The 24,592-nt window shown below is 46.0% G+C and overlaps 2 protein-coding genes across 4 annotated transcripts in view; one reads left to right on the top strand and one right to left on the bottom strand.

Annotated features, from left to right (window-relative positions):
• Positions 1 to 18,706, bottom strand: part of LOC120798274 (sentrin-specific protease 7-like) — a 25,793-nt gene extending 7,087 nt beyond the window's left edge. Inside the window, exons 1-14 of one of the 2 annotated variants that reach the window (XM_040142452.1) lie at positions 18,529 to 18,706; positions 11,917 to 12,031; positions 11,765 to 11,832; positions 11,454 to 11,633; positions 10,621 to 10,718; positions 9,889 to 10,058; positions 9,551 to 9,710; positions 8,789 to 8,913; positions 5,360 to 5,491; positions 4,484 to 4,517; positions 3,614 to 3,814; positions 1,700 to 1,923; positions 440 to 522; positions 115 to 231 (exon numbers count right to left, since the gene is read on the bottom strand). In XM_040142452.1, coding sequence (XP_039998386.1) covers positions 115 to 231; positions 440 to 522; positions 1,700 to 1,923; positions 3,614 to 3,814; positions 4,484 to 4,517; positions 5,360 to 5,491; positions 8,789 to 8,913; positions 9,551 to 9,710; positions 9,889 to 10,058; positions 10,621 to 10,718; positions 11,454 to 11,633; positions 11,765 to 11,832; positions 11,917 to 12,030 — 1,706 coding nt within the window. In that variant the 5' untranslated portion in view covers position 12,031; positions 18,529 to 18,706. Of the gene's footprint in view, positions 1 to 114; positions 232 to 439; positions 523 to 1,699; positions 1,924 to 3,613; positions 3,815 to 4,483; positions 4,518 to 5,359; positions 5,492 to 8,788; positions 8,914 to 9,550; positions 9,711 to 9,888; positions 10,059 to 10,620; positions 10,719 to 11,453; positions 11,634 to 11,764; positions 11,833 to 11,916; positions 12,032 to 13,098; positions 13,372 to 18,528 lie in introns of those variants that run through there. The other variant, XM_040142451.1, reaches the window with a different exon arrangement.
• LOC120798276 (CD276 antigen homolog) lies at positions 16,910 to 24,592 on the top strand. 2 transcript variants are annotated; one of them, XM_040142453.1, is made up of 4 exons: positions 16,910 to 17,310; positions 18,108 to 18,145; positions 19,243 to 19,563; positions 22,149 to 24,592. In XM_040142453.1, exons 1-4 carry the CDS (start codon positions 17,222 to 17,224, stop codon positions 22,274 to 22,276), a joined length of 576 nt encoding a protein of 191 aa, XP_039998387.1. In that variant the 5' UTR covers positions 16,910 to 17,221; the 3' UTR covers positions 22,277 to 24,592. The 2 variants fall into 2 exon arrangements, with proteins under 2 accessions (XP_039998387.1, XP_039998388.1); XM_040142454.1 differs by lacking the exon at positions 16,910 to 17,310 and adding an exon at positions 17,354 to 17,593.

Below are 24,592 nucleotides of genomic sequence, written 5' to 3'. Positions count from 1 at the left end.
TTTTAGCACAGAGTCGAGCCAAGGTTGGAAAATCTTTTCACGACTGTCAACTATTGACAGATCAGGTGAATACACGAAGAAACGAGTCATTATGTCCTTGTCTGTTTGACTGACTTGAGGTAGAAGTCGATGATGACATCGTTGAGGAACTTGCCGCCGTCCAAACAGGCCAGGTCCTCCTTCGTCACCGAGATCCGGCCTTTACAGGGCGCCGCAGGGTACTGGATCAACCTGAAGACCAAACACAGGGTCAAATCAGACAACCCAGAGAGACTCTGGTTGAAAAACCAAAAAGAGGCTGCTCTTAATTCTTGAATTTTATTTCCATTTTCATGTTTTCCTGTCTTTGCCAGATCTTTGATGAACAAAAGAATTATTTAAGCTTTAAGAATGATTTGCGGCTCAGGTGAACACTGAGGACTGGTTTTATTGGTTTTACCGGGTCGGAAGCTGCTGCAGACCGGAGGAGTTCAGGTCGGACTTCTTATTTCTCTGGCTGCTTCTCACCTGACTGGACTCCTCCTAAAGAAAGAGAGAGAAGAAGTAAACGTGTTAGCAGGTACAGGCCCCACAGTTTTCTGCGTAATCGGCTACTAATCACAGGGAACGGTGTTCACTTGGTTCAGCTTACATAAGTACAGTTAGCGTCTCTGTCAGTTTTTCCCAGTAAGTAAGATTGTAGCACGAAAACTGTTTCTAAGAAGCGCCAGGGATTAAACGAAAAGTAAAATAGGCAAAATATTCGATTGCATCAGCTTCTTCGTTTAAGCAGAAACACGAAGCAGATCTTTCGCAGTTTTAAATACATGCACATAAAAGAAACCTGTGATGTTTTTCACCTAACAGCAGGAAGGTCCTGTCTAATCAGAGAAACATTACATCCATAACACATACACCAGCATTTATACTGTATATTGGACATACTGTATGTGAAAACTTGGTATATTTTTATAATATTGGTCAAAGACAAATATTGACATATTAACTATATGTAAAATTTCCATAAATGGCCATACGGAAGATTTGGGGTCATTGGTTTCCTTTCTCAAAAGCTAAAAATAAAGAGTTGGTGCTCTGTTTCATAACAGTCTCTGTTTTCCCTAGAAGATTACATGCCAAATTACGTAATCATTTATGGGGGGGGGGCAGGTAGGGTTTGAATTCTGTGTCCAAAACACACTGCTGAACCTCCTCCAGGAGTCACCAGCAGTTAACAGGCTCATAAAGTAAAGGAGGGAGGATTAGATGTCACCGAGGGAGGAGGCAAGAGAATGCACCACCTACGAGGACGAAAAGGAGGTAGGAGACGCAGGAGACACAGAGGAGGAGACGGGAGAATGAAGCAGAGGAGGTGAAAGGAGAAAGAACCTGATGAAGGAAGGAGGGAAGGGGAAGGAGACATAGCAGGCGCTAAGAAAGTAAGGAGGAGGAGAAAATGGAAAGCAGACGTGACTGAAGAGAAGGAGGCGTAAGAGGTGTGGACAGAAAGCGCCAGACGAGCAAAGGAGGGAAGGAAGAAAGGAAGCACTGAGAGGGCGGAGGAAAAACGAGGTAAAGAGAAGGAGGTACAGTAGAAACAAAGGCAACCACAAAGAGGAGTAGAAGAAGGAGCTCAACGACGGACGGAAGGAAAGGAGGAAAAGAGGTAAAGGAGTAAGGGCAGAAAGGGAGGGAGGAAAAAAGGAGACAGGAGTCTTACTGCAGAGTGTCCCAGCAGTCCGAGGAGGTGCTGGTCCAGAGGAGGAGGACAGCTATGGAGGAGCAGCAGCCCGTCGGTCCAGTCCAGAGGGGAGGTCGGCCCACCAGAGGAGGACGAGCGTCCCTCCCTGTACTCCTCCATGTCCAGGATGGAGACCAACAGGGCGGCCTGGAGCTCTCGCAGCTGCTCCTTCAACACCAGCAGGAGGAAGGAGCACGACGGACCTGAGGAGACCAGGAGGAGCCAGGAGGAGAAGGTCATCCGACATGAATATTACAGATTTAAAAATGTCTGGTTTTCTGTTGCACCAACATTAAAAATTTGGTTGAAATCTGACCAGTCCTCTCACAAACTGGTCCAGTTTGACTGGGATCTGACCTGTGTGAAGAGTCTGCAGACGTACTGGCAGAGAGTTGACCAGCCTCTGGACACCAACAGCCCAGTTTAACCAGTCTCCAGATGCATTTTCCTGTTTTGACCAGTCTATGGCTCTATAAATCCAGGATGATCAGTCTCTGGACATCTATCAGCCCAGTTTGACCAGTCTATGGGTATAAAAGGCCAGTTTGACCAGTCTCTGAATGTTAGGCGCTCACTCTAAAAAGTCTCTGGACATATCGGCTTAGTCTTCCCAGTTTAAACCGGTTTCTAGTTATGTATTGGCCGAGTTTGTCCAGTTGTACCCATTAAACAACAGAAACATGGTGAGCGTTTCTCTCCCTCCTCCCTCTCGTGTTTCCACCCACGGGATTTTTGGCAGTGATCGGTGTTTTCCTCGTACTAATTATTTCAGAGCCGCGATCAATACGTGCGTTCGGACACAAAATCTGCCCTCTAACTCCCCGTGATTGGCCAGGGGTTCAGGAGAAGCCGTCTGATTGGCTGTTTGGTTCCTGCCCAGCGCCGGAGGGCTGCGGGGGTTGTCAAAAGTTAATTTTGCGTGAAGCATCACAGCTCCAGTCAAGCTTTCATTCAGAAAATCCTCGTTTTTGGATTGCAGGGTACGCGCTGCAGCAGAGATCCTCTCTGTGAACGGATGAATCACTACATGACGAAAAAAACAGCACAGATTCTCACCTGAGAGAGCACGTGCCGTGTAGTCTGCTGGTTCCGCTCACGGTCAGATATAATAGCTGCTTAGGTGCTGATGTGCCTTTCTAATTTTACTTCTTTTTTTAAATGGAATTCTGTAACACTGTCTTTATGCTTTCACAGTCAGTGTTTTAAGTCCAGACAACATTATTTGCATATTAATGTCAGTTCCTTTAGAGCATCCGGGTCTAACGTTTGTTCTTCACTCGTTGTGGTTTGTGACGACATTTCTGGTTCGAGGAAACAGCGTCAGAGTGAGAGCTCCAGCATTTATCTGACCAGCTGAGTGTGTGGAAAGAGTGTGATGATGGAAACTACATTTTTCTGAGTTTTTCTGAGTGTGCCAACACATTACTTATCTGTTTATACATCGGTGTGTGAAGGACAAGCACAGCAACCTGCTTTGGTCTGTGCGTTCACGCTGAAAAGTGTAATAACCAGGAGAACCAGAAAAAGGCTAAATTTGATGCAGAGAACTGAAGTGTTGCCTTCAGCGGGACGTTGTCAGTATGTTCAGCGTCGGTAGCTTTTGAAAGTGGCCCTGCAGGATGGTTACACGTTAAAATATTTAGAAGATGAAGTAATGAAAGAAGCTGAAATATCAGTTTAAGGAGCCCCAAGTGAAGTAAAGTCCCTGCGGGAGTTTGTGTCGGTTCAATTTCAAACCCTGAAAGGAGCTGAAGTGAAGTGTTAGTTAAAGTTTATTACATCTAATCTAAGACGTTTTGTTACTCAGTGTTTTTCAGAAACTGTATCATGTTGTCATCTCTTTGTAGGGAAATGTAAATTGATGCAGATTTAAAAACAGGGGGGTTTGTTCACCTGAAGCGGTGGAGGTCTGGATGGCCAGCAGCTCTCTCTGCAGCAGGTTGGCCTGAGCGTCCGTCACCCACAGGAAGAGCAGCGAGGGGGCAGGACCTTCCCAACAGGCCAGCAGAGCCCCCCCCTGAGCCACGCCTCCATCCCAAACACCGTAACCCCGAATCTGAGACGCCACCACGGTCACCTCCCCCTCCTCGACCCCTGATACAGAGACGCACAAGAAACAAACCTGGATTTTCTTTGTCCTGCTGCCGTCACATGTAACGTGTTGTTAAGGAAACAAAATTCATGACTTCAACACGATCGCAAAAGAAAAATAACATGCTGCCAAAGGAAAAACATTTTCTTTTAAATTTATCGGATTACTTTTACATATATTAATTTCCGATATCAAACTTTTCTGACAAGTATCAGGAAAACAAGTCTTAGATTTTAACAATAACGTCTAAAGTCACAAAGTTATGAGGAAAATGTCGTAATATTTTCAGACAAAAAGTTAAAATGCTTCAAGAGTAAAGTCGAAACAGTTTGGGGAAAAAGTAGTACAGCATTTTACAAGAAAAGTGTATTATCTTTCAAAATTAAGTCCAAAAAGTTGAACTGGAAATAGTTTGAAAAATAATCTTATAAGAAAAAAAGTAGAGATATTTCAGAAAAAAGGTTGAAACATTTTCAGGTTAAAGTCAGAATAGTTTTGGGGGAAAAAGTCAGAATTTTAAGAGAAAATATCTGTAATAACTTGAGAAAAAAATATTCATATTAAGTTGTAATATTAGTCGAAAATATCAGAAGTTTTTCTCAAAATATTAATAAAACAGGAGACATATTTATGTTGTTAGTACAGAATCTGTCATCCAAAGGTATTTTTACCTTTCAGAGGAATAGTGATGCCGCTTTCAGTGATCTAGACAGAAAAAGAGAAGTTTTTTTTAATGATTAACAACTGAGCTGAATAGAATTCACACATTGTAATGTGCATATATGTAGAGGAAGCACAGGATCAAAAAATTAAAAAAAAACACCTCACAACACAAAGCTGCCCAGGAAACAGTGTGTTCGTCCCTGAGGTTTGCGATTAGTTCAGGCAACAAATGCAAATAATCATAAGCTATAAAAAAGAGTAAAAAGTTAAAAAAGTCACTTCATACCTTTTTTCGTGAATTTTTTCTGAACGCCCTCACGAACCCACTGACTAGTAGAACATGTAACATGTTGAATTTGAAGCGAAGCGCGGTGAAGGTGCCGAAGTGCCGTTTTAAACGATCTGTGAGTTAAACTGTGCAGTGGTCAGAAGGCTGCTTACGCACAGCTATCACCGATAGTGCTGTGACGACGAGTCGATTGGCCAACTGACGCAAAGCTGAATCGACAATTTGGACAATGACTCTTCTTTTCACTTATCCATCGAAAACTCTGCTTCTCCAATGTGAGGATTCCCTGTCATTCTCTGTTTTCAATCACAGTGAACTGAATGTCTTTAGGTTTTGGGCTGATGGTCGAACACAACAAGACATTAGACTCCCTCCTAAGTTTACTTTTAAAAGTCAGACAGTAGTCTGACTTTTAAAAATGACTGAAACCTTAAAGTAGTTTTAAAAACACTTGGATGAGCTGCAGCTGGTACCAAAGTCTGGTTGTTTTAAATCGGCATCATGGCGAGGAAAGATCAGTGGTTTCACATTTCTGCAAACAGTTTTGGTGTTTGTGAACTGCAGTAAAAATCTGGTAAATGTCAGCCGCGCCCACCATCATCCTCCCGTCGGCGTCGGCGTGCGTCAGGCCGGCGTGGAGCGAGGCGAAGTCCAGCTGCAGGAACGAAGGCGGCGTCAGCGGCGGCTTGTCGAGACCTCCTTCGGCTCCGGTCCCGGCCTGTCGACCCTGTTAGACAACACCCAGGTACAGGATCAAGACAAGGGTACGTTCCGTCGGGATCCCTCGGGTCAGTCTGCACCTTTTAATTTTCGGTACTTGACGATGCAGCGTGCCCCCCCGTGTTTTCCTGCTGACGCGGTTCACCTCACCTGAAACACGGACCACCCCCACTAATGCCATTAAAGAATGAAACAGTTTCATGAAATAAAACATTATCAATCAGGTAAAAACAGCGGGATTCCTGCCTCACGCAGCAGTTTCCTTGTATTACTATTCAGGGCGTCACCTACTCAACTAATTCGGGATCCGGGGGGGCCTACCACCTCTGCTATTCACTGTCCTGAGGGAAACCCTTCGGTGTCGCCGGAGGAAAGGTCAGCGCAGGTTACCAAACTCATCAGCTGTTATCAGTTGTGTCCAGCATTAACTGAGAGTTTTGGCTTTGCAGCGGAGAGAATCAACTTCTACAAAACAAGCACAATGTTGAGCAATGTAGAGAAATTGGCCAGAATCAAACGAAAGGATCCGCCAGTGGGACGACGAGCTAAAATGACTTGATAACATTTCCTGAAACTTGCTCAGAAATCCGGCTCTAAAAACAGTCTCACTTTGAAACTAGTAAAAACAAAATGACTTTATGCAAGTGATAACACTAAATAAAACATAACAAGTAATAAAAAGACAGCAGATGGACCCGCATCACCTTAACTCAGAACCAGATCTGGTTCACATTCAGCTGGTGCTTCAGTCATTTACCAGCACACCTCCTGTGACGGGACAAAAACCTGTTTTTATTAGGATTCTCAGCTGGTTTCAGGATCAGCTTCAGAAAAGAACAACAACAAACACTCAACGGTCCACTCAGATCCAATCTGGACCTGGTTAGAGTCCCACAGGGTTGTGACGATTGTTTACACGCCTGCAAAGCCACAAATAAACTAGATTACTCACTTTAACCTCACACATGCAACAAAAGTCCTCACACAGACACCTGAGACCCAAGCTGGGTCAGGCCTCCAGTCCTGAACAGGACAAAATGAACTGGAAAGGGACCAGACCACAGACCAGTTTCAGCTAAGATGGGTCCTGTTTGTCATTTTTTCTACACGAGCTCAAGTTATTTTGTTCACGCTTGAAGTAATTATCCAGTTTAAAAGATAAGTACGTAAAAACTATGACTCTGTTCGCAGGAATTATTTCTCTTCTTTGCACAAGTTTTTATCTTTTTCCACATCAGGTAATAACTTGTTTGCATACATTTCTGATTGTTCCCACAATTTACCGTCTTTCTTCACTTTTATTAATATCTTGTTTATGGAGGTCATCGTCTCGTTACTATCTTGCTCAACATAAAGCTCGATGACTTGAGATGAGAAAGGATTTTGTTCACACCCGTTATCTTGTTGGTATTTAATAATATCCTGTTCACACGAGTTACTTTCTCGTTCACACCGGATAAAAACTAGCGCACCAAAATTATCATCTCGTTCGTACGTACTTTTACCTTGATCACAGAAACTATTATCTCGTTCACTCACTACCTTGAAGGCTCGACCCACTTTGTTCGCAATATTTAACCGACGCATCTATCTTGTTTGCGCGACACAACTTGATAAACAGAATTAACATCATCTGTCGGGACTTCAGGGGCTCTGTAATTCTCAGATTCTCTCCAAATTCAGTTTGATCTTCTAAGTCGAAAGTGGCTGCTGTTTTTCCATCATGGTGCTGGGAAATACAGAAAAGATGCAGCTATTTCATTATATAACAGCTTGAAAATGCCTTTTTCGTGTGGATGTAACTTTATACCTGACGGGGATGCATCACTGGGCTTTTGTCACTGCAGAGTTTTTGGGTTTAGAGTTCACACGAGTCCACCAGATGAAGGTTTTGAGGTCTGAGGCAGCAGTCTCCAAATCAGCTCTGGTATCTGAGCAGCTGCAGGTGGACTCGGTAAATTAAACCCTGCTGTCATTTAACGTAGCAGCCTGCTGGCCTGTCGCAGTGATTTCGATGCTCCAGTTTGTTTGAGGAATGACCCGGCTGACTCTTGGATGATTTTATCCTGGAGCCTTTGTGCTCTACGTGGAATCTGGGTCTTTCTTTCCCAGATACAAACTGTTATTACCACAGATGCCATGCGTCAAAGCCAAGCTGGTTTTTCACCAGACTTCAAGAGATAATCACCCTGCTTCTACTCCCTTAACTCTGTGTTTTTCAACTTAGGTCGTGTGGTCGCAGCTTTCTTCGTCCTTTCTATCAGATTCGACAGCGCTGTGCACGTTAACTGCTAAGATCTGAGACCACGAAGACATTGCTAAAGTCAGGGCCGTCCATTCATCTGACACTTGGTCCGCCGCACTCTACCGCAGCACCATCGTGTTATTATATTGTCACAAACTTTTAGCATAGAAGATAAAAGATATGTCGGATGTATACTTTATTGTCGGCCTGTAAGTGGTGGGAGGCATTAGGATGGTGGCAGGCCTAAAACTGATACCTGAATCTGGACCCTACCAAACCGGCACCATCAAATTTGAGACCTGACAAAGACAGAGTTTTTTTTAATAAATTGAACAACTGTGAAAAGAACCGACGCCAAACCAGATCCATGCCTGAAGCTCAGTGCAACAAAACGACCTAAATCCCAGACTTTGTTGGAACCAGTCGGGCAGCACGGCTCTATCAAAGTCACAGAGGATCTTACCCCACCACCAGGGGTCCTCCTAATAGATCCTAAGAGCCTCTGCTGAGGCACTTCAGTAAACACCCGAGAGAACACCTGGGACCGGTGCCGGGGTTGACCCCGTTGCTGTGGATGACGTTGCTTTGTCTGCAGTGAGTACTGGTCGACAGGCGAAATAAAATATTCATCCAGCGACCGTCACCAAATCCCCTCTACTGATGGATTTATTGCGGTTGGTGATTACTTAATGCCAACAGCTGAGCAGCATCTTTTACTGCGGTGGTTTAACGGCAGCGACTGGAGAATCGGCTCCACCAGCTGTTGATAAGCTCATATTCACACAGCAGCAGTGGAGTGAAGCAAGACTTGACTCAGGTTTTAGTTTGGAACATTTTCTGGAAATTCGGTTCAAATTCGGGCGAAATTTCAATGGAAACTTGGCTTTTGGTTCTGAAGAGAATTAGGTAAAATTATCCAGTAATTCACGGGGGAAAATGCAAAAATGAGAGGAAAGTGGAAAAAAACAAGATCCTTTTTTTGGTCTCCTCTCCTGTTAATCATCTCGTGACCCCTAACAGGAACCACTGCTGTAGGGGAAGCTCAGGTGTGTCTCCTACCTGTATCTTTCCTGAGTTTCCTAGACGGGATTCTTCCGGCCGGCTGCTGCTGCTGCCTAGGGATGTGGTCTTTGCTCCGTCTCCATCGTCCTCACCCTCCTCTTCCTCCTCACTCGATAGCACGACTGAAGATGGAAAGAGGATCGCAAATAACCTACATCGGTATCCTTCAGTACAATACATGATTTTGTCATTTGGATACTCTTTTTTTGCTGATATAAAGTAGCAGGAACGTCTGTAAGAAACGACGACTGTCGACCGATTCATCTGAATATTTCAAGCAATTTCGAACCCCCCCAGTCGCAGACGTGATCAGTAACAAAGGATCAATGGCTACAGGTTTGAGACTGTATTTTCTGAAAACTTCCTCTCCCTAGGTGATGGTCCTAAGTCCTCTGCACACTTTGAAGAAGATAACTACTGCATGCATTTATTCGAATGTGGTTATTCAGCTTCTTTTTGACTAAAAGCAGTCACGCGCAGTGATACTGAGCACAAGAACGGAACAGTAAGCCTCGAACCTGTGGAGGCTCATGTCAGTTCAGGTTCAGTATGAAAATGAATGATGAAATAACAGCTCGTAATAAGTTCAGTTGAGTTTTGATATCTTTTGAATTCTTTCGCAAAACACAGTTTATTCGTGTGATTATTTCATCTTTTTTTTTTTTAAATTTAAGACATTAATAAAAACTCAACCCAAGGTCCGTCTCTTTCCATTGAAACCTGGTTCTAGCCTGGTCTCTGGGTTCTGGTCATACTCACTGGGTTCTGCTGGGGTCTGTCTGGGCCCCCCCTTCCTCTCTCTGAACTCACTCCGCCTGCGTCTCTCCCTCTCCCTCAGATCCTCCTCCAGGTTGCTGCTGGCGGTGATCCACGTCATCCTGTCCAGACTCCGCCTCCCGTCCGGCGTCGTCCTCGACAACTTCACCGAGGAGACGGAGGAGGAAGGTCTGTGATTGCGATTCTCTTCTTAAATTACACAGCTTTCTGCCAGAGCGTTAGGACTCTACACTTTTTATCTTGAAATTGCAACATTGCCACGCAAACCTATAACTCCGCTTGTAGAAATAAACTAATAAAATTTTACTTTTGACCATTACCTTCCCCTCAGCAGCATCCCTTCTCGTCATGTCTCCGCCGGACCCGACTCTCCTCCATGCTCTCACTCGCAGCGTCGAAGGACTCCGACTCCCAGCGAGCTCCTCACTTCGCAGCTCCGCCAGAGAGTCCACAGACTCCACAGAGATGCTTTTGGTCGACGAGGACGAACCTGGAGGTAAAAATATCAACAGAGTCAGGATAAATATCACTTATCCTGTGTCATCAGTTATAAAGTTGGTTTGTAACAGACTCATCAAGTCATGTTCCTATCCATCATGTTATATGATTGTTCGAAGCTGCGGAACAACACGACAACATACCAACTATCATGTTACGATGAAGAAACTTTGTTGAATCTGAATCTGAATCCACTGGGGTGACTTGAAATTTCACGTATTGGTTAACAGGTAAAGTTGGAGAGATGAGGATGGGATTTTTTCTGTGCTTATTTGTTTTTACACTATGTAATTTTGACCCATTACTCTTTGATATATTTTAAGTAGTGAGTTTGTTAAGGAAACCGAATCTGTAAGTGGCTGAAAGTGAAAAGTCAGTGGCATAATATACCTTGTATGTCCCTCATAAGTGTATGTAAACTGTTGCCAACTCACAACCTCTGCACAGAAAGTTAACTGCACTGAGGTTTGTTCATTTTTTAAAACATTTCCAACATTAATGCAGATTAATGTTCTTTCTCACTGCTCTGAAGGAGCTGCAAAGTAAAACCTCACCTGAGGATTCAACACTTTTCTTCTTTTGCAGTGGAGACAGACGCTCTGAGGTCACTTCAGACTGCAGCAGTCGGTCTGACGCTCTCTTAGGACGCCACCTGGTGGACGAAACATAGGGAAGCAGCTTGGTAAAAATACAGCTCACTGCACAAATCTCCATTTAAAAAAACCCCAGTTTAATTTTTAGTTTTTTTTAATATGAAAACTGTCTGGTGAGTGTGTCTCTTCCTACATAAAGAAGCTCTGTGTTCGTTTTTTTATCAAGCATCCTGTGGTATCTCATGCAAAGTGTCACTTAACAGTCGTTATGTATTAAAGAAACCTGCTCACCGTCAGGACATGGAGTCAGAGACCTCTGTCCGGTAAGAATCAGCAAATACTTTTTCCTCTTTTCCTTCACACTCAGACAAACGAAGGTTTTTAAACTTTGTGAGAGCGTCGACCTGAGAGGTTTTATTGTCTGTTCGGGACAGTCGCACTGTGTGGGATTGTGCGGATTAAATTTGCATGTTTGCAGCAGCACAGGACAGTGACTCCTCTGCTTTGTTTTCTGGACTTTTTCTGGTTTTGAACAGTAATTTAGCGGTGGTGGTTGAGTTTGAGTGAAAAAAATGTACACGAAATTTAAAAGATGTGGTCATTTGAGCTCTTCGAGTGAAAATTATCCGCAGAGGCTGCTGTTGTGCCGATTGTGTAAAGAGTTTAGAGAATGTGAACTCAGATTTTGGAAATGTGAGTCTCTTGGTCCTGCGTGGACATGGTCTAAGAGTTTCTGATTCTCGGCTCAGGGGTTCAAACCAGCAACAGTCTTACAACAACTTCTGTGAACTCACCCGTTTGAGGGTGAGGGTGAGGCCGAGGCCGAGGACGATTCCATTCTCTGTCCCACCTGTGATTGGCTCTTTGAGCCTCCTGGTGATCTGTAATTGGCTGCTGGCGCTCCACCTGTGTTCGGACTATTGAGTCCCAGCAGCGTTTTCACCACGTCCCGGAAGAGAGGTTTACACTGCCCTCTGATCAGACATAACGAAAGCACATCATTAGTAGTGTTTTAATTCAGATCAGGTTCAGCCCGAACCCTGAATCCTCACTGTTGTTTTCTGGTGTGATGAACTCTGCAGCCTGTAAGGGGCATTTTACAAACCTCTGTCTGTTTGTAGAGGAGCCAAGCGTGTTCCCAGCATACATCCTGTCAGCTCCTCCTCTGCCAGACTGAAAACAAGACAGACCAGAATGAAAACGACAGCTTTTTAACCTAACATACCCTTTACAACATTCACAGATGAGTAATACCACCTTAAATTGTGGGGCGGGGCTCTGTAGGCGGGACAGCGGTGACTGCAGGTGCAGGCGGGCAGAGTCAGAACCTGCTGGCTGTTTCTTCTTCGGGATTTTGAATGGAGATGCCATCCTGTCAACGAAAACACAATTAACAAACTCCGGCCAGACAGAAAGCACACAGAAGAACCGCAACACTCCCATCTGGCTGCTGCATGGAGATCATGCAATATACGGAGGTCGCCATACCAACCTCCATTCAAAAACAGGATGTTTTTAACGGTGGTCTTACGGGATCTCATAAAACTTGGTTAAAACAGAGATGCTAGGGAAGACCTCCATAAAAGAAAATAATCATTTTATAAAAGAGAGAAAACAAATAACAAGAGTTCTTGTTTTTTTTTTTCTTCTGCTCTTCACAAAGTTAGATCTGAAACAAATTAGGGAATAGTGTATTAATACTGTTGTCCTCAATCATAAACTATAATTAAAAACTTGTCCAAGAAAAAGGCTGGCAGATCATTTTTAATCAAATATTTTGTAGCTGAAGTTCCACAGGACAGCACTGGAAAAATACTACTGGAAAAATCCTATTTGGCCGCTACTGGGAGATGAAAAGTTCGACTGACCAAACTACATTCAAAAATATTAGGATTTTGAAAACGGCGTCGCTCATTCCCATAAAACTGGACTCTATTGATTCAGAACTATCGGGGGGTTTTCTGTCATTTGGATTTAGGCCAAAATACACCAAACATAAGCATTTTATGTAAACTATATTTAAAATTATGTCTTTTGTCATTTTCACTCAGTTTAACCACTGGAATATGGAGCTGCGTGCGCTTGCTGGGAGCTCGAACCATGTATAAAACTATATAGGGTATTTATACAGTGTAGATTCTAGTTAGTGGATAATTTGTGTGCCGAATTTGCCAGAAGACCTTCTAAATTGATATAAAGCCTTTACTCTTATTCTACCGTGCGTGGACATTTTTCATTTAAGCGACAAAACTTTAAATAGCGATACTTCTTTGCGGGGATCCTGCTGAAGGTGCAGTTTCAGCAGAAATTCCTCTCCACCGTAGATTCAGCAAGCTCACAGAGTGTTGTTATCTTTCAGTTGAGTACTTCTATAAAATTAGTTAGTGACAGTGTTGTTACGGAAAGTCAAAGTGGCTTTCAGGCTTTAAATTCACCCACCCAATGTCAGCCGGCGGCGCTAAGCTGCTAGCTAGCCGGTGAGCTAGGTTAGCTGCTGGCTGACTTCTCCTTCTGGTTGTTAAACGCACGTATGCGTTCCGGACGGCTCATGTGGTTGGAAGCACGTCCTGTCCGCTTGGTAAAAAGAGAAACCCTGTTTTAAAACCACATTTCTATCGTCTCCGTTCACTGCCGGTCCGAGCTGCTTTCCTCAAAGACTCAGTAGCGAAATGACAACAACCGCTACGTACGAGAGCGCAGCTGACGTGATGACGTCATTGAAAACATACTTCTTCTTCTTCTATTCAAATGGCGGGTGCCAAGCAGCTTCCAGGAGCATCACCGCCCCCTCCTGGGGTGGAGTGTGGCTCGGACCGGTGACACATTGAGTTCTCCCAACAGTCCCTGAGCTTTCTAAGAATCTCAGAACAGCCGTGAACTCCTCTGCAACGTTTCCCTGATACCTCGTGTCATGTGACTCCCTTGCAGTGCGAATGTAAGCGTCTGTCTCGCTTGTTGACATCTAGGACAGGATGAAAATACATGCTCCACCGTGTGTGTTCAGTGTTTTTCATCGAACCTCATCCTCGAAGTAGTGGTTTCTGTTTCGACCGCTTCCTGCTGTTTTCTTTGTCATTTTTGACTCGACTATACCTTTGACCTCAGCTTTGCTGTATTTTACCATCCTATTTATTTCTCTTTTCCCCTGTTGCTACTTTTGCTCACGCATCTGCCAGCTAGCTTCCATCCACACCAGTCTGTGCAGGAATCCATTGAATTTAGTTTCTATCCCTGCCCTCTTAATTCCGATTATCGCTTGAGCGATGTCAAGCACCGCCGCGTGTCTTGCCTTGTGCACTCCTGCTTGAGATTATTTGAAAGGTAAGTAAAGAATTAAGAACACCTTCAGAAATAAATGCAGATCAATCAATTTCGTTTCATCGGAATATTTAATAAAATGTCCAAAGTTACTGAACAACAACAAAAATATATCTCGGTACAGTGAAGTAAAAAATACAGACATCACATGCCCGCTGGACACAATTGTCTTCCTTCGCCGCGGGCGTCACGGCTCCAGCTCTCTTCTCTCGTGTCCCCGCCTGGTCTCGGACGCCGTCCGTCCTGTGTCAGCACAGTGCAAAAGAAACGGGAGCAGCAGCCTGCCAGGGGCTGCCGAGAACCCTCCTCTGGCAGGCTTGAGCGAAATGAGGCCAATCCGGCCCAGTCAACTCGTCTGTGGAGTTAGAGCCCTTTATGGCTTCATCATTACAACCACAGGACTCACGCTTCCCTCTCTTTATGGGGCTGCTGTGTAATGGCTGCCTGTTTATTAAGGAACCAGCAGATACTCCTTCAGTTAACCTTTGGACTAATCCAGGAGAGGTGAGCTCTAGGTCCCGGTCCTGGTCACAGGAAGTATAGCTTTATTTCTGAATGTAGTCAGAGGCAGATAATGTGATCAAATTCCCAGTGTCACTGGGGCAAACATCAGATTCGCAAAGTCAGACGTCTTCAGCCTCTTAACAACCGACCTTTAAACTTTTATGTCCAGCTTTTACGATTCTGTCTGCGGAGACACTAAAGACACAACAGCTTTACAGGCGAAGTGTTTCCCGTCACACGCACGGTGAAAAAGAAGTTTCCCTGTGCGACGAAATTCCTCCTCTGCAGGGCACGAGAGACAGAAACTGAAAATCTAAAATAAAGAAGTACAATATCGGGAGAGATCAAAGACAGAAGTAATAAAATATCAGGGGGGTGGCCGTGGATTTCATCACAGGCCTCTCTCTGCTTCAGAGACGCTGCGGACAGCGAGAGATCACTTCAGTTTGCGATGTTGCTTATTGTCTCGTTTTATTTCTGCATCATTTCTTTCTTTTTCCTTCTGTATCTTTTACATTTGTGAACCCCCTGTACTGTAGTTTACAATGTCACTGTGGCCTTAGTAAAGTCCTGGTTACCGGTTACAGGCAGGTACGTCGCTTAGCTGAGACCTCGTTTGGATAAAAAACCGAGATCTGTACTGTCGTGCTTTGTTGCGGTTCACTGTGCATCCTGGCTATGGGACACAGCAGCGTACTGACAGTGACGCCTGGTGCTCCGCAGCTCCACGTCGTTTAATGTGGGTTAACATTCGACATGAAGACTGAGCCTGATCATATTTACATGTGGCCAATCAGCAGGTTTTGGCGTTTTTCGGGTCATTTCTAGGTGCAGATATGAAAGTTAATACTAATAAAAACAGCCACATCCCACCCGTCAATATGTTCGTTGAAAGAAAAACACTGAGCTGCCTTCACCTCCTATAGGAGTGCTCAGGTCCATGTATGGTAACAGAGAACTGGTCTACCTTGTTTCTAAGAATCACCACAACTTCCTGCAGTGACTCAACTCAGTTTTTGCAACTTTCAGACGTCCTGAAGTTTATTTTGTTTAAAGAAAAACACAACTGTCTAGTGAAGCATCTGCAGCCATGAAAACATCCTTTACTGAGTGAACGTACTAATACCACAGTGTCTAAATCCTCTGTTACAAGTACAAGTCCTGCATTCAAAGTATCAGCATCAAACTGTACTTTAAGCAGCACAGTAAAAGTACACATGATGCAGAAAGAGTAACTTTACATGACCGTCTACAGCCAAGAGTCAGTGTTTAACTGTGACATGGTCGGGCCTCATCTTCACCACGTTCACCAGCTGACCTCTGAGAAGGAAATGACGGTATGACGACTCGTATTGTCGGATATAACGCGGAGCCGGTCAGAGAGCCGCCACGTGTCGCGATTTTATTGGCTCGCTTCCTGACGCAGCGCGGCTTTCACCTCTTTCAGACCCGATGCTCGGAGGAAGCTCGTTCTTGGTTACCCTGGTTACCGTGCGTGGACCCGTCTAAGTACCTCCTGGCTAGGAATTCAATCATGCCTTCACCGCAACCTCCAGCAGCGGCCCATCCTTCCGGATTTCGTTCTCTATGGGCTTGAGGCCTATTTTTATTCTGCGTTCCTGTAGCTAATCTAAAACCTGACGTGCCGGAGTCCGGCTAGCGGAAGAGCAGAAGGGAAATTTACGGTTTTAAGCGTCGGTTTTGTTCCGATTCAAAGACACTCATTTTAAAGGTTTCAATGCGCCTGTTCTGTGTGTGTTTTTTGGAATTTTTTGGAATTCCACCTGAGGTTTCATTTTCTGGCCGCCTCCACCAAACCTCAGCCAAAGTTTTGCTGTTTTTATTCAGATTTAATAATCTGATCCGGTGGATTTCAGCACCTTCCAGGACAATAAAATCACCGGTTTTCTTTTTGTTCTCGTTCTGTCTCTCTGTGTTCACAGGCTTTTTTGTAAAAAAGGAAGTTGAACATCCAACCATAGCGCAAAAAAACTGGGAAATGAATCCTCTCTCTCTCTCTCTTTCTTTTCTTCTAACGAAACATCTTCTGATGCTAAGCCAGGGCACATCCTCAGTGAGGCTACCTGAGGTCAGACACCCCTCACGCAGGCGACCCAGCTGAGGTTGATCACGCCCCGGCGGCGTTCTCCCACGGAGCGGCCTAGGGGCTTTCTCTGCAGCCTCTGTGCCGCGGCGGATGGCCTCCCCCCTCCTCTGGCCTGTGCGTAAGCCCTACAGAGCTGGTACGTTGAGGTTTTGCCGACAGCGTTCATTTGAAATGGATCTCAGTATCTGTGCCTCGGCTGCCACTTCTTCAGTGTTTCAGCCGCAAATTTTCAGCAGCAAGCTCAGGCGTTTTTCTAAAGAAAAAGAAGGGAAGATGTCTTTTTCTTGTGGTTAAGACAGGTAGCAACAGCGTCCGACTCACCCTTTTTCCTCCCGTGTTTTTCGGTTTGGTAAGAGCATCTCTCCCACAGACCCTCATGATCGCCCCAACATGCGGGGAGGTTTTTTCCACGTCGAGCTCCACACCTTGAGCCGGGAGGCTGCTGGCTTTTAAGATGAGAAAAAATGTTGACATACCTGAGCCTGGTTCTGGATTCCTGACCATGAACCCGATCGGATCCGGTACAAGGAGTTTTCACTGAAAACAGCAGAAAGCCCTCCTCTGTACCGCACATAAACATCATCATGCACATTCATCACATCACATCCCCGCATGTAGACTTTCTGTTGGGAAATGAAACGCGGTTTGAGACTGCTGGTGGACTTCCGGGGGATTTTTCTCAAGTTAAATCAAATTGGGACCCACGACCTGTCATCTAGCAGGTAAGAAAAACGTCTCCATGCAGAAAAATAAACAGCAGCTATGAAATGGAGCAAAGGGCAGTGGAATTGGTCCGGCTCAAACTTATTTGTTACGACGAGCAGTTAAAACAAACCAGGCTCAGCCCGACGTTTATCTGGGTTGCTTTCCGGGAAATTTCCCTTCTGCTCTTCCGGTATCCGGACTCCGACACGTCAGGTTTTAGATTAGCTACAGGAACGCAGAATAAAAAAACGCCCGAAGCCCAGAGAGAACGAAATCCGGAAGGATGCGCCGCCTCTGGAGGTCAGTCGGTTAAAGTGCAGAAAAAAAGGCCAAAAATCGGCCCGAGTGGCACAATAGCGAACTCGGAGCTAACGGCGGCTAGCGCTTAGCGGAGGGACATTAGCGAGAGCCAGTTAGCTTGGCCCCGTTAGTGCAGCGGAGGCCCGCTGCCACATCCACCACGACGAAGCTGCGACTTCGCGGCCACGAAGCCACACGCAGGTTAAATTCTGCCCCTGCGACCGGGTCCGTCCTGACATCCTCGGTTCCTCCGCTGCCGAATCGGCCACAGGCCTCGCCTGCCTTTTCTTGTCGGCGAGGTTCCGGGTCGGTCCGACGCCGAAGTCTTGCCGAGGCAGTTTCCTGTAACCGAGCTTCGTGTGAACTAAATATGAGGATTTAGAAAGAGCCAGAAGTCCCAGCCTTTGAGCCGGACTGGACTGGACCCGTCCCGTTGGGGGGTTCAGGCTGTTGGGATGTGAGCACGTTCGGATGTTTCGAGTGATTTGTTCACCTGTTCTCTTTTTCTCCACAGGCGCGTGTGGATCATCTTGCTTTGTTATGTGAATGCAGGTAATTGTCTTTAACTATAAATCGATGTTTTCTACGTCGTAATCAACCAGAAGAGATTTTCCTTTAGATTGAAGATGTCCCGAGAGAAAAGGCGGGACACTTCCGTCCGGCCTCGGGTCCTTCTCCGGGCTGTTCTGGAGCTTTTGGTCGTATCGCATGGTCTTTGTCAGCGGGCGGGAGTTTCTTTGCACTTTGGGACCCGAGTTTAACAGGAAAACAAAGCGCAAAGAGAAGAACGTCCGCATCCCCACGAGCAACTCCGTCTGCCGAGGAAGATCATGCGAAATGATCGAAAGCCGGAGACTCCGAATATGTTTCACGGATCGGAAATACACAAAAGTCTGATCATAGAATCGATAGTAACGGGTCCCGTCCAAAAACACCTTCAGATGTGACCTTAACCAGGAGCCGAGAGTCTCCTCCTCCCGCGGTTCCGGGACACCGGAGCTGCCTCTTTTTGTCTCTCCGCGTTTCCGTCTCGTCCTCGCGGCTCGGCTCCTCCCTCCGAGGACAGTTAGCGGGCACAGTTTGTGCGTGCGTGAGACCGGTGGCTCAGCGCTGCAGGACGTGCGGGTCCATCAGCTCACGTGCTGTGTATGTTCTCGTTTCATTAAAAACCCAAATGAATCGTTGAGATGTAGAGTTTTAATAAAACAGTAAATGTGTCAAGAAAATAAAGGGACAAGCCTGGAGGTGGGTGACGTGTCTCCTGGAAATCATCATCATTATTATTATTATTATTATTTGGAGGAAACATTTTCAAGCCAACCGCGTGGTTTAAAGAATAAAAGCAGGCTGTGTGTAAACGAAACTAGAATCCTTCAGGTTTTACGATGTTTGCGTCTGTGGTGGATCCGGGACATCTCAGCTGAACCGCCTCAACGTTTCTTTATTCAAAGTAAATGCTGGTTCAGTTTTCTTAGGGATATTTTGTTTTGTTTTTCTGGCTAAACCTGCTTCTGTCGTCTGAACGGCTGCTGCTAATGATGAACTTTCCCGAGGTTCACGAGGAACTCAAATCATCAGAGTTCCTCGTGTGGCCAAAGGTCAAGAGGGCACGCTGTTTTCCTTTGATCGCTGTTTGTGCTGTCTCACAGCGAGCTCCGAGTTCAACATCCGGGGCTTTGTCGGAGAAGAGGTCTTGCTGCCCTGCGTCTACAGAGGAGACGACCCTCTACCAGAGAAGGTCTCCGTCTACTGGAGGGACAAAGACGACAACTCCGTGCTGGACATCATCACCCCGAATGTGACGTCCCAGAGCCAGATCTTCAGAGATCGAGCGAGCAGTTTCCCCCATCTGTACCAGAAGGGGAACTTCTCCATCGTCCTGAGGAGCCTCCGGCAGTCGGACAGCGGCCCGTACGACTGCCACATCCCGAAGCTGGAGCTGAAGCAGAGGGTCCGGCTGACGGTTGCAGGTCGGTACGCCTCCGAAAGGCAGAGGGCAGAGGATGCACGAGAGGCTCGTGTTATTAGAGAGTCGTGCTGCAGTACGAGCTCACCGGGCGGCGCCGCTTGGGACGGCGGTTAGGCCTCTAACGATTAGTCGAAAATTAAACTCGACATTTAAAAAAAAAAAAAAAAAAAATCGTATTTTTTCCAGCAGAAATGCAGGTTGCTGCTTCGTCTGCGTCGCGATTAACAGAAACACTGAGGATTTTGAAGGTTCGGGGCCTTTTTCAGTATTTTTCAGCAGATAAATCGTTGATGAAGTGAACTCGACCAACAGAAACAGGTGATTTGGGAAAAGCTTAACAAATATCATCCGTAGTCTTAGTTCTGATAATAAGAGCAAATTGACATGGTTCTTATCAATGTAGGAATATCAAGTAAATCTCCTGAAAAGTGACACAGCAGCGTCACCTCAGCGTCCGTTGAGTAGCTGTTCTGGAGCTTTCGATCACTAGATATTTTACCTCCTAGACCTTACATTTGCTTCCTTCAGGCAATATTATGAGGAAGCTCCCAGCATCTGTTTGGGACATAAACACCTGGACGACCGGCAACTTTCTGCTGTTAAACAAAACCGAAGTTCTGGCGTTTGGCCCCCAACTCGTCAGAAACGCCTCATCTGATGATGTAGTTGCTCCAGGTGGCATCGCCCCGGCCTCCGGCTCCTCCGTCGGGAATCCGGGAGTCCCCTTTGATCGGGATGCGCCCTTTAACTCCCAGACAAAACAAGCTTCAAGGACTGGCTCATTCACCCACGTCCCATTGAGAACATCAGACGCATCCTGACTCAAAAAGACGCAGAAAAACCAGTCCATGCTTTTTCATCACGATTCCTCTTTACCGGGTCGTCCCACCAGGTCTCTAAATACTCTCCCGCTGATCCAGAACGCTGCGGCACCAGGACTGACAGGAACCGGGAAAGAGATCATATTCCTCCCGTGTTAGCTTCTCTGCATTGGCTCCCTGTAAAATCCAGAATTTAAAATCCTCCTCCTCACCTACAAAGCCCTCAACGGTCAGGAACCATCATATCAGAAGGGGCTCATAGAACCCGTTACCCCGCCAGAACCCGGCGCTCCCAGAACGCGGCGTTGCTCGTGGAGCAGAGCGGGAGGCAGAGCCTTCAGTTATCGGGCTCCTCTGCTGCGTTTGCTCCAGTTTGATGAACCGTGAGAAGCGTTTTTATTGGACGGATGAAGAGTGAATCCGTCGGTGCTCACGTCTTCCAGAACCATCCTCTGGTTTGGGTCCAGGACACAGACGCCCTCTCCAGGTTTAAGAGCAGGATTAAAACCTTCCCTCTTGATAAAGCTCACAGTCAGGACTCGCTCAGTCCTGAACCGACCCCTAGTCAGGCTGCTGTGCTGGGGGACTTCCCATGATGCACCGAGCTCCTCTCCCTCTGTACTCATTCATCAGTGCTCGTCACGAACTCGTCTCCTTTTCTCCCCTGTAGTCTTGTCCTTCCTCGTCTCTCTCCTCTCTCCTCCTCTTCCTCTCCATCTCTCTCTCCTCCTCTTCCTCTCCATCTCTCTCTCCTCCTCTTCCTCTCCATCTCTCTCTCCTCCTCTTCCTCTCCTCTCCTTCCTCCTCTTCCTCCTTCCTCTCCTCCTCTTCCTCCTTCCTCTCCTCTCTCCTCCTCTTCCTCTCCTCTCTCCTCCTCTTCCTCCCCTCTCTCCTTTCTCCTCCTCTTCCTCGTCTCTCTCCTCTTCCTCTCCTCTCTCCTCCTCTTCCTCTCCATCTCTTTTGTAGACTTGTCCTTCCTTGTCTCTCTCCTCCTCTCTCCTCTCTCCTCCTCTTCCTCTCCTCTCTCCTCCTCTTCCTCCCCTCTCTCCTTTCTCCTCCTCTTCCTCGTCTCTCTCCTCTCTCCTCCTTTTCATCTCTCTCGCCTCTCTCCTCCTCTTCCTCTCCTCTCCTCCTCCTCTTCCTCCCCTCTCTCCTCTCTCCTCCTCTTCCTCTCCATCTCTCTCTCCTCTCTCCTCCTCTTCCTCTCCTCTCTCCTCCTCTTCCTCTCCTCTCTCCTCCTCTTCCTCTCCATCTCTTTTGTAGACTTGTCCTTCCTTGTCTCTCTCCTCCTCTTCCTCTCCTCTCTCCTCCTCTTCCTCCCCTCTCTCCTTTCTCCTCCTCTTCCTCGTCTCTCTCCTCTCTCCTCCTTTTCATCTCTCTCGCCTCTCTCCTCCTCTTCCTCTCCTCTCCTCTTCCTCTCCTCTCTCCTCTCCTCCTCTTCCTCTCCATCTCTTTTGTAGACTTGTCCTTCCTTGTCTCTCTCCTCTCTCCTCCTCTTCCTCTCTCCTCCTCTTCCTCTCGTCTCTCCTCCCGTCGCTTTCTGCAGATGTTTCTGCCCCTGGAGCTTAGAATCATTAGGAATGTGTCGATGGCTCATTTTTCTACGTAATCGTTCCGGTCTCGCAGAGATTCCCGCCGTGTCCACACCGACATTACAAAGTCCTAAACAGCAGCAGATCTTAGGAAACTCCAGACACCGTGAGTAAAGAATCTGAACTTGTCTAAAATCCTAAAATGAAGCTGTTTTTTGTTGTTTGTGCTGCAGGTAAACGTGTGGAAGTGGCAGCGACTCCTACTCCAGGACCAGCAGTTGGTAATGCTGCGGTAATGCCAGCCCCCCCCCTCCTGAGTCTGCTCTCTGCTTCTGTCTTTTTACTCTGCAGGTTGAAGTAGACAGATGTTTGAGCTGAAAGTCAGACCCCATCAAATGAAGTATAAACTGAACCTAAACCCTGGCAGCTCTTAGAATAGAGAATTTCACTGCATAAAACGACGGCGAATAGTTGAAACACTCGAATGGAAAAAATCTACTTTAATATCAGGAATAAAAACAAGTTTTAAGTCACAGCTCGCCTTTGAAAGGAGCCACCGTGAGTCAGAAAGCAAGCAGAGTACGACTGGAGAACGTTTTTCGCTTCACGACAAGTGGCAAACCACAGTTAATGTGAAGCAACGGCCGATATCTGACGATGTTACTAAGCAGCCGAGCCTGCAGGACGCTCCACATTGCAGCCACCGCTCAGTTAAAGCTCAAATGTCACTTCCTCCTGCCGCCGCTGCTGCCGACTCATTGGAGGAAGGAATATTGCCGTAGCCTGTATCGTACACCGGGGGTTTGTGGGACCGTGTGGAACTAGATAGGACACCAGCAGCGAAACCTTAATAATATCAATTAAGATGAAGTAAAACCAGTAGTCAGAAGGAAATAAAAACTGTTCAACATCCACATTAGTCTGTCGGTCAGACTACACACATTTCACGTCCTGCTGACGGATTCATGAGAACAAGAAGCTCAGGTCCATCTCCGGGAGAAAAACCTAGAACCGCCTGCTGTTCTGTAAACGGGGTTTTTCCACGCTCTTGGCTCAATCGTTGGAGGGATTCTCTGTACGTGGACCCGCTGTAGATCTGCAGAGCGAAGCCGATGTCACGTCCGCAGGCCTGTCGATAAAGTACCATCCACACTTTGAAGTTATTCGTCTTCAATTCTAGTTTGCACATCCACAGTTTTACTGTCGGGAGAAACTCTTCCGTTTCCCCGTAGCCTTAAAGTTTATACTCTGGAAAACCGTCTGTTACTAATGAAGCAGGGATGCGAGATGTCAGGAATGAAGAAAATGAGGATGTGAGATTTGGGACAAACTGAAAACAACGGGGAAAACATGTCTCCTTGTTCAAAATGGCTGCAAAGGCAGAGCCAGTTTTCATTCTGATTAAAAAATCAAAATTATGAGGATGCATGTTCAGACCTCCACTCGGAGTCCAGTCTAGGAGGTCCACATGGTCAGGACTGCTGCAGCCTGATCCACCAGTCCAAGCGAGCAGAGTCTTGAAGGGTTGACTCAACTCTAGTGTTCTTTTGAGAGCCTGTACGTGAGCGTTGCTGTCCGCTGCGTTCAGGTCAAAGCTGCATATGAGCAGAGCTCTCGGTCTCAGACTTTGCTGATTTCAGCTCTTCATATTGTGACGTTGTGTTTTACTGTGAAGCTGATAAGTAAAACCTGTCACCAATAACAAGAAGTTAGTTAGGATAATCCTCTTTTATTTATTTATTTCTACTTATTTAAGTGCTTTTCATTTATTAAACATATTAAGCAGGTTAAATAAAATAAATAAAATGAACATAAAACATGAAGTAACTTCGTTCTGTCGCCCAAAAAACAGAATAACATCGTACGATATCAAAGAAAACATCAAATAATTGACCTTTGAATCTGTGAAATTGATATCTGGCCTCAGTTTGTCTGCTTCACTTTGACGAACCCTGAGAAGCGTTTTCATTGGATAACGCCTGTCGGCTGAAACATATCGCAGCTTTACGCCCGAGCATCAGCTGTAGCAGCCGAAGCCCGTCCTCAGTGTGCAACAGCCACGTTTTATGTTCGGGATTGAACGCGTCAGCCCGATTTCCCCTGCGTCTGTATCCTGCTCTAAAAGTCCGGCCATTTCAACGTTGTCTGATCAACATTAAAAAATCCAAAATGTCTGCGTTTACCATGAGAGAGAACCGAGGAACCGGAGACTGACCTTGTCGTGACTGCTCGTAGTTTTCCCCGAAGAGGATGAGGCGTCTGCTGGCGTGTTACACTTTGACTACTCTGCTTTTATTTAATGTTTGGTCGCAGCCTTTTATAGGTGATATTCTTGTGTTTAATCTGTGTTGAAGCTTTGACCACCATGATGTTACAGGTTGTTTTCTGTTTTTTTTTCACCTGTAGAAATGTAAAGGTCCAGCTGGTCCAGCTTGTCCAGCTGGACCAGTGCTCGGCTCTCAGGTTCCTGTCTGAAGAAAGCGTTGATTTGGATGTGAAATAAAAACCTAAGTTAAACGTATTTAATGTTTGAGTTTTGCGTTGGGGCTGCTGTTACTAGTAGTACTGCTACCACTGTTGCTGCTGTTACTAGATACTTGTTACTTCGACTAAAGCTACCGCTGTAAAGCTGTTTTTATTGTCAGTGCTACTGGTATTAAAGTATCTACTATCACTA

The sequence above is a fragment of the Xiphias gladius genome, chromosome 13 (assembly GCF_016859285.1).
Source record: "Xiphias gladius isolate SHS-SW01 ecotype Sanya breed wild chromosome 13, ASM1685928v1, whole genome shotgun sequence".
Classification (NCBI taxonomy): Eukaryota; Metazoa; Chordata; class Actinopteri; order Istiophoriformes; family Xiphiidae; genus Xiphias; species Xiphias gladius.
The sequence above is the reverse complement of the archived record's forward strand: the minus strand, read 5'-3'. Positions and strand labels throughout refer to the sequence as shown.

Coding starts and splice junctions, on each gene's coding strand:
- LOC120798276 (XM_040142453.1), top strand. CDS start 17,222: ATGAAACGCGGTTTGAGACTGCTGGTGGACTTCCGGGGGATTTTTCTC. Junction 17,311..18,107: donor CACGACCTGTCATCTAGCAG/GTAAGAAAAACG, acceptor TTTTCTCCACAG/GCGCGTGTGGATCATCTTGC. Junction 18,146..19,242: donor GCTTTGTTATGTGAATGCAG/GTAATTGTCTTT, acceptor GCTGTCTCACAG/CGAGCTCCGAGTTCAACATC.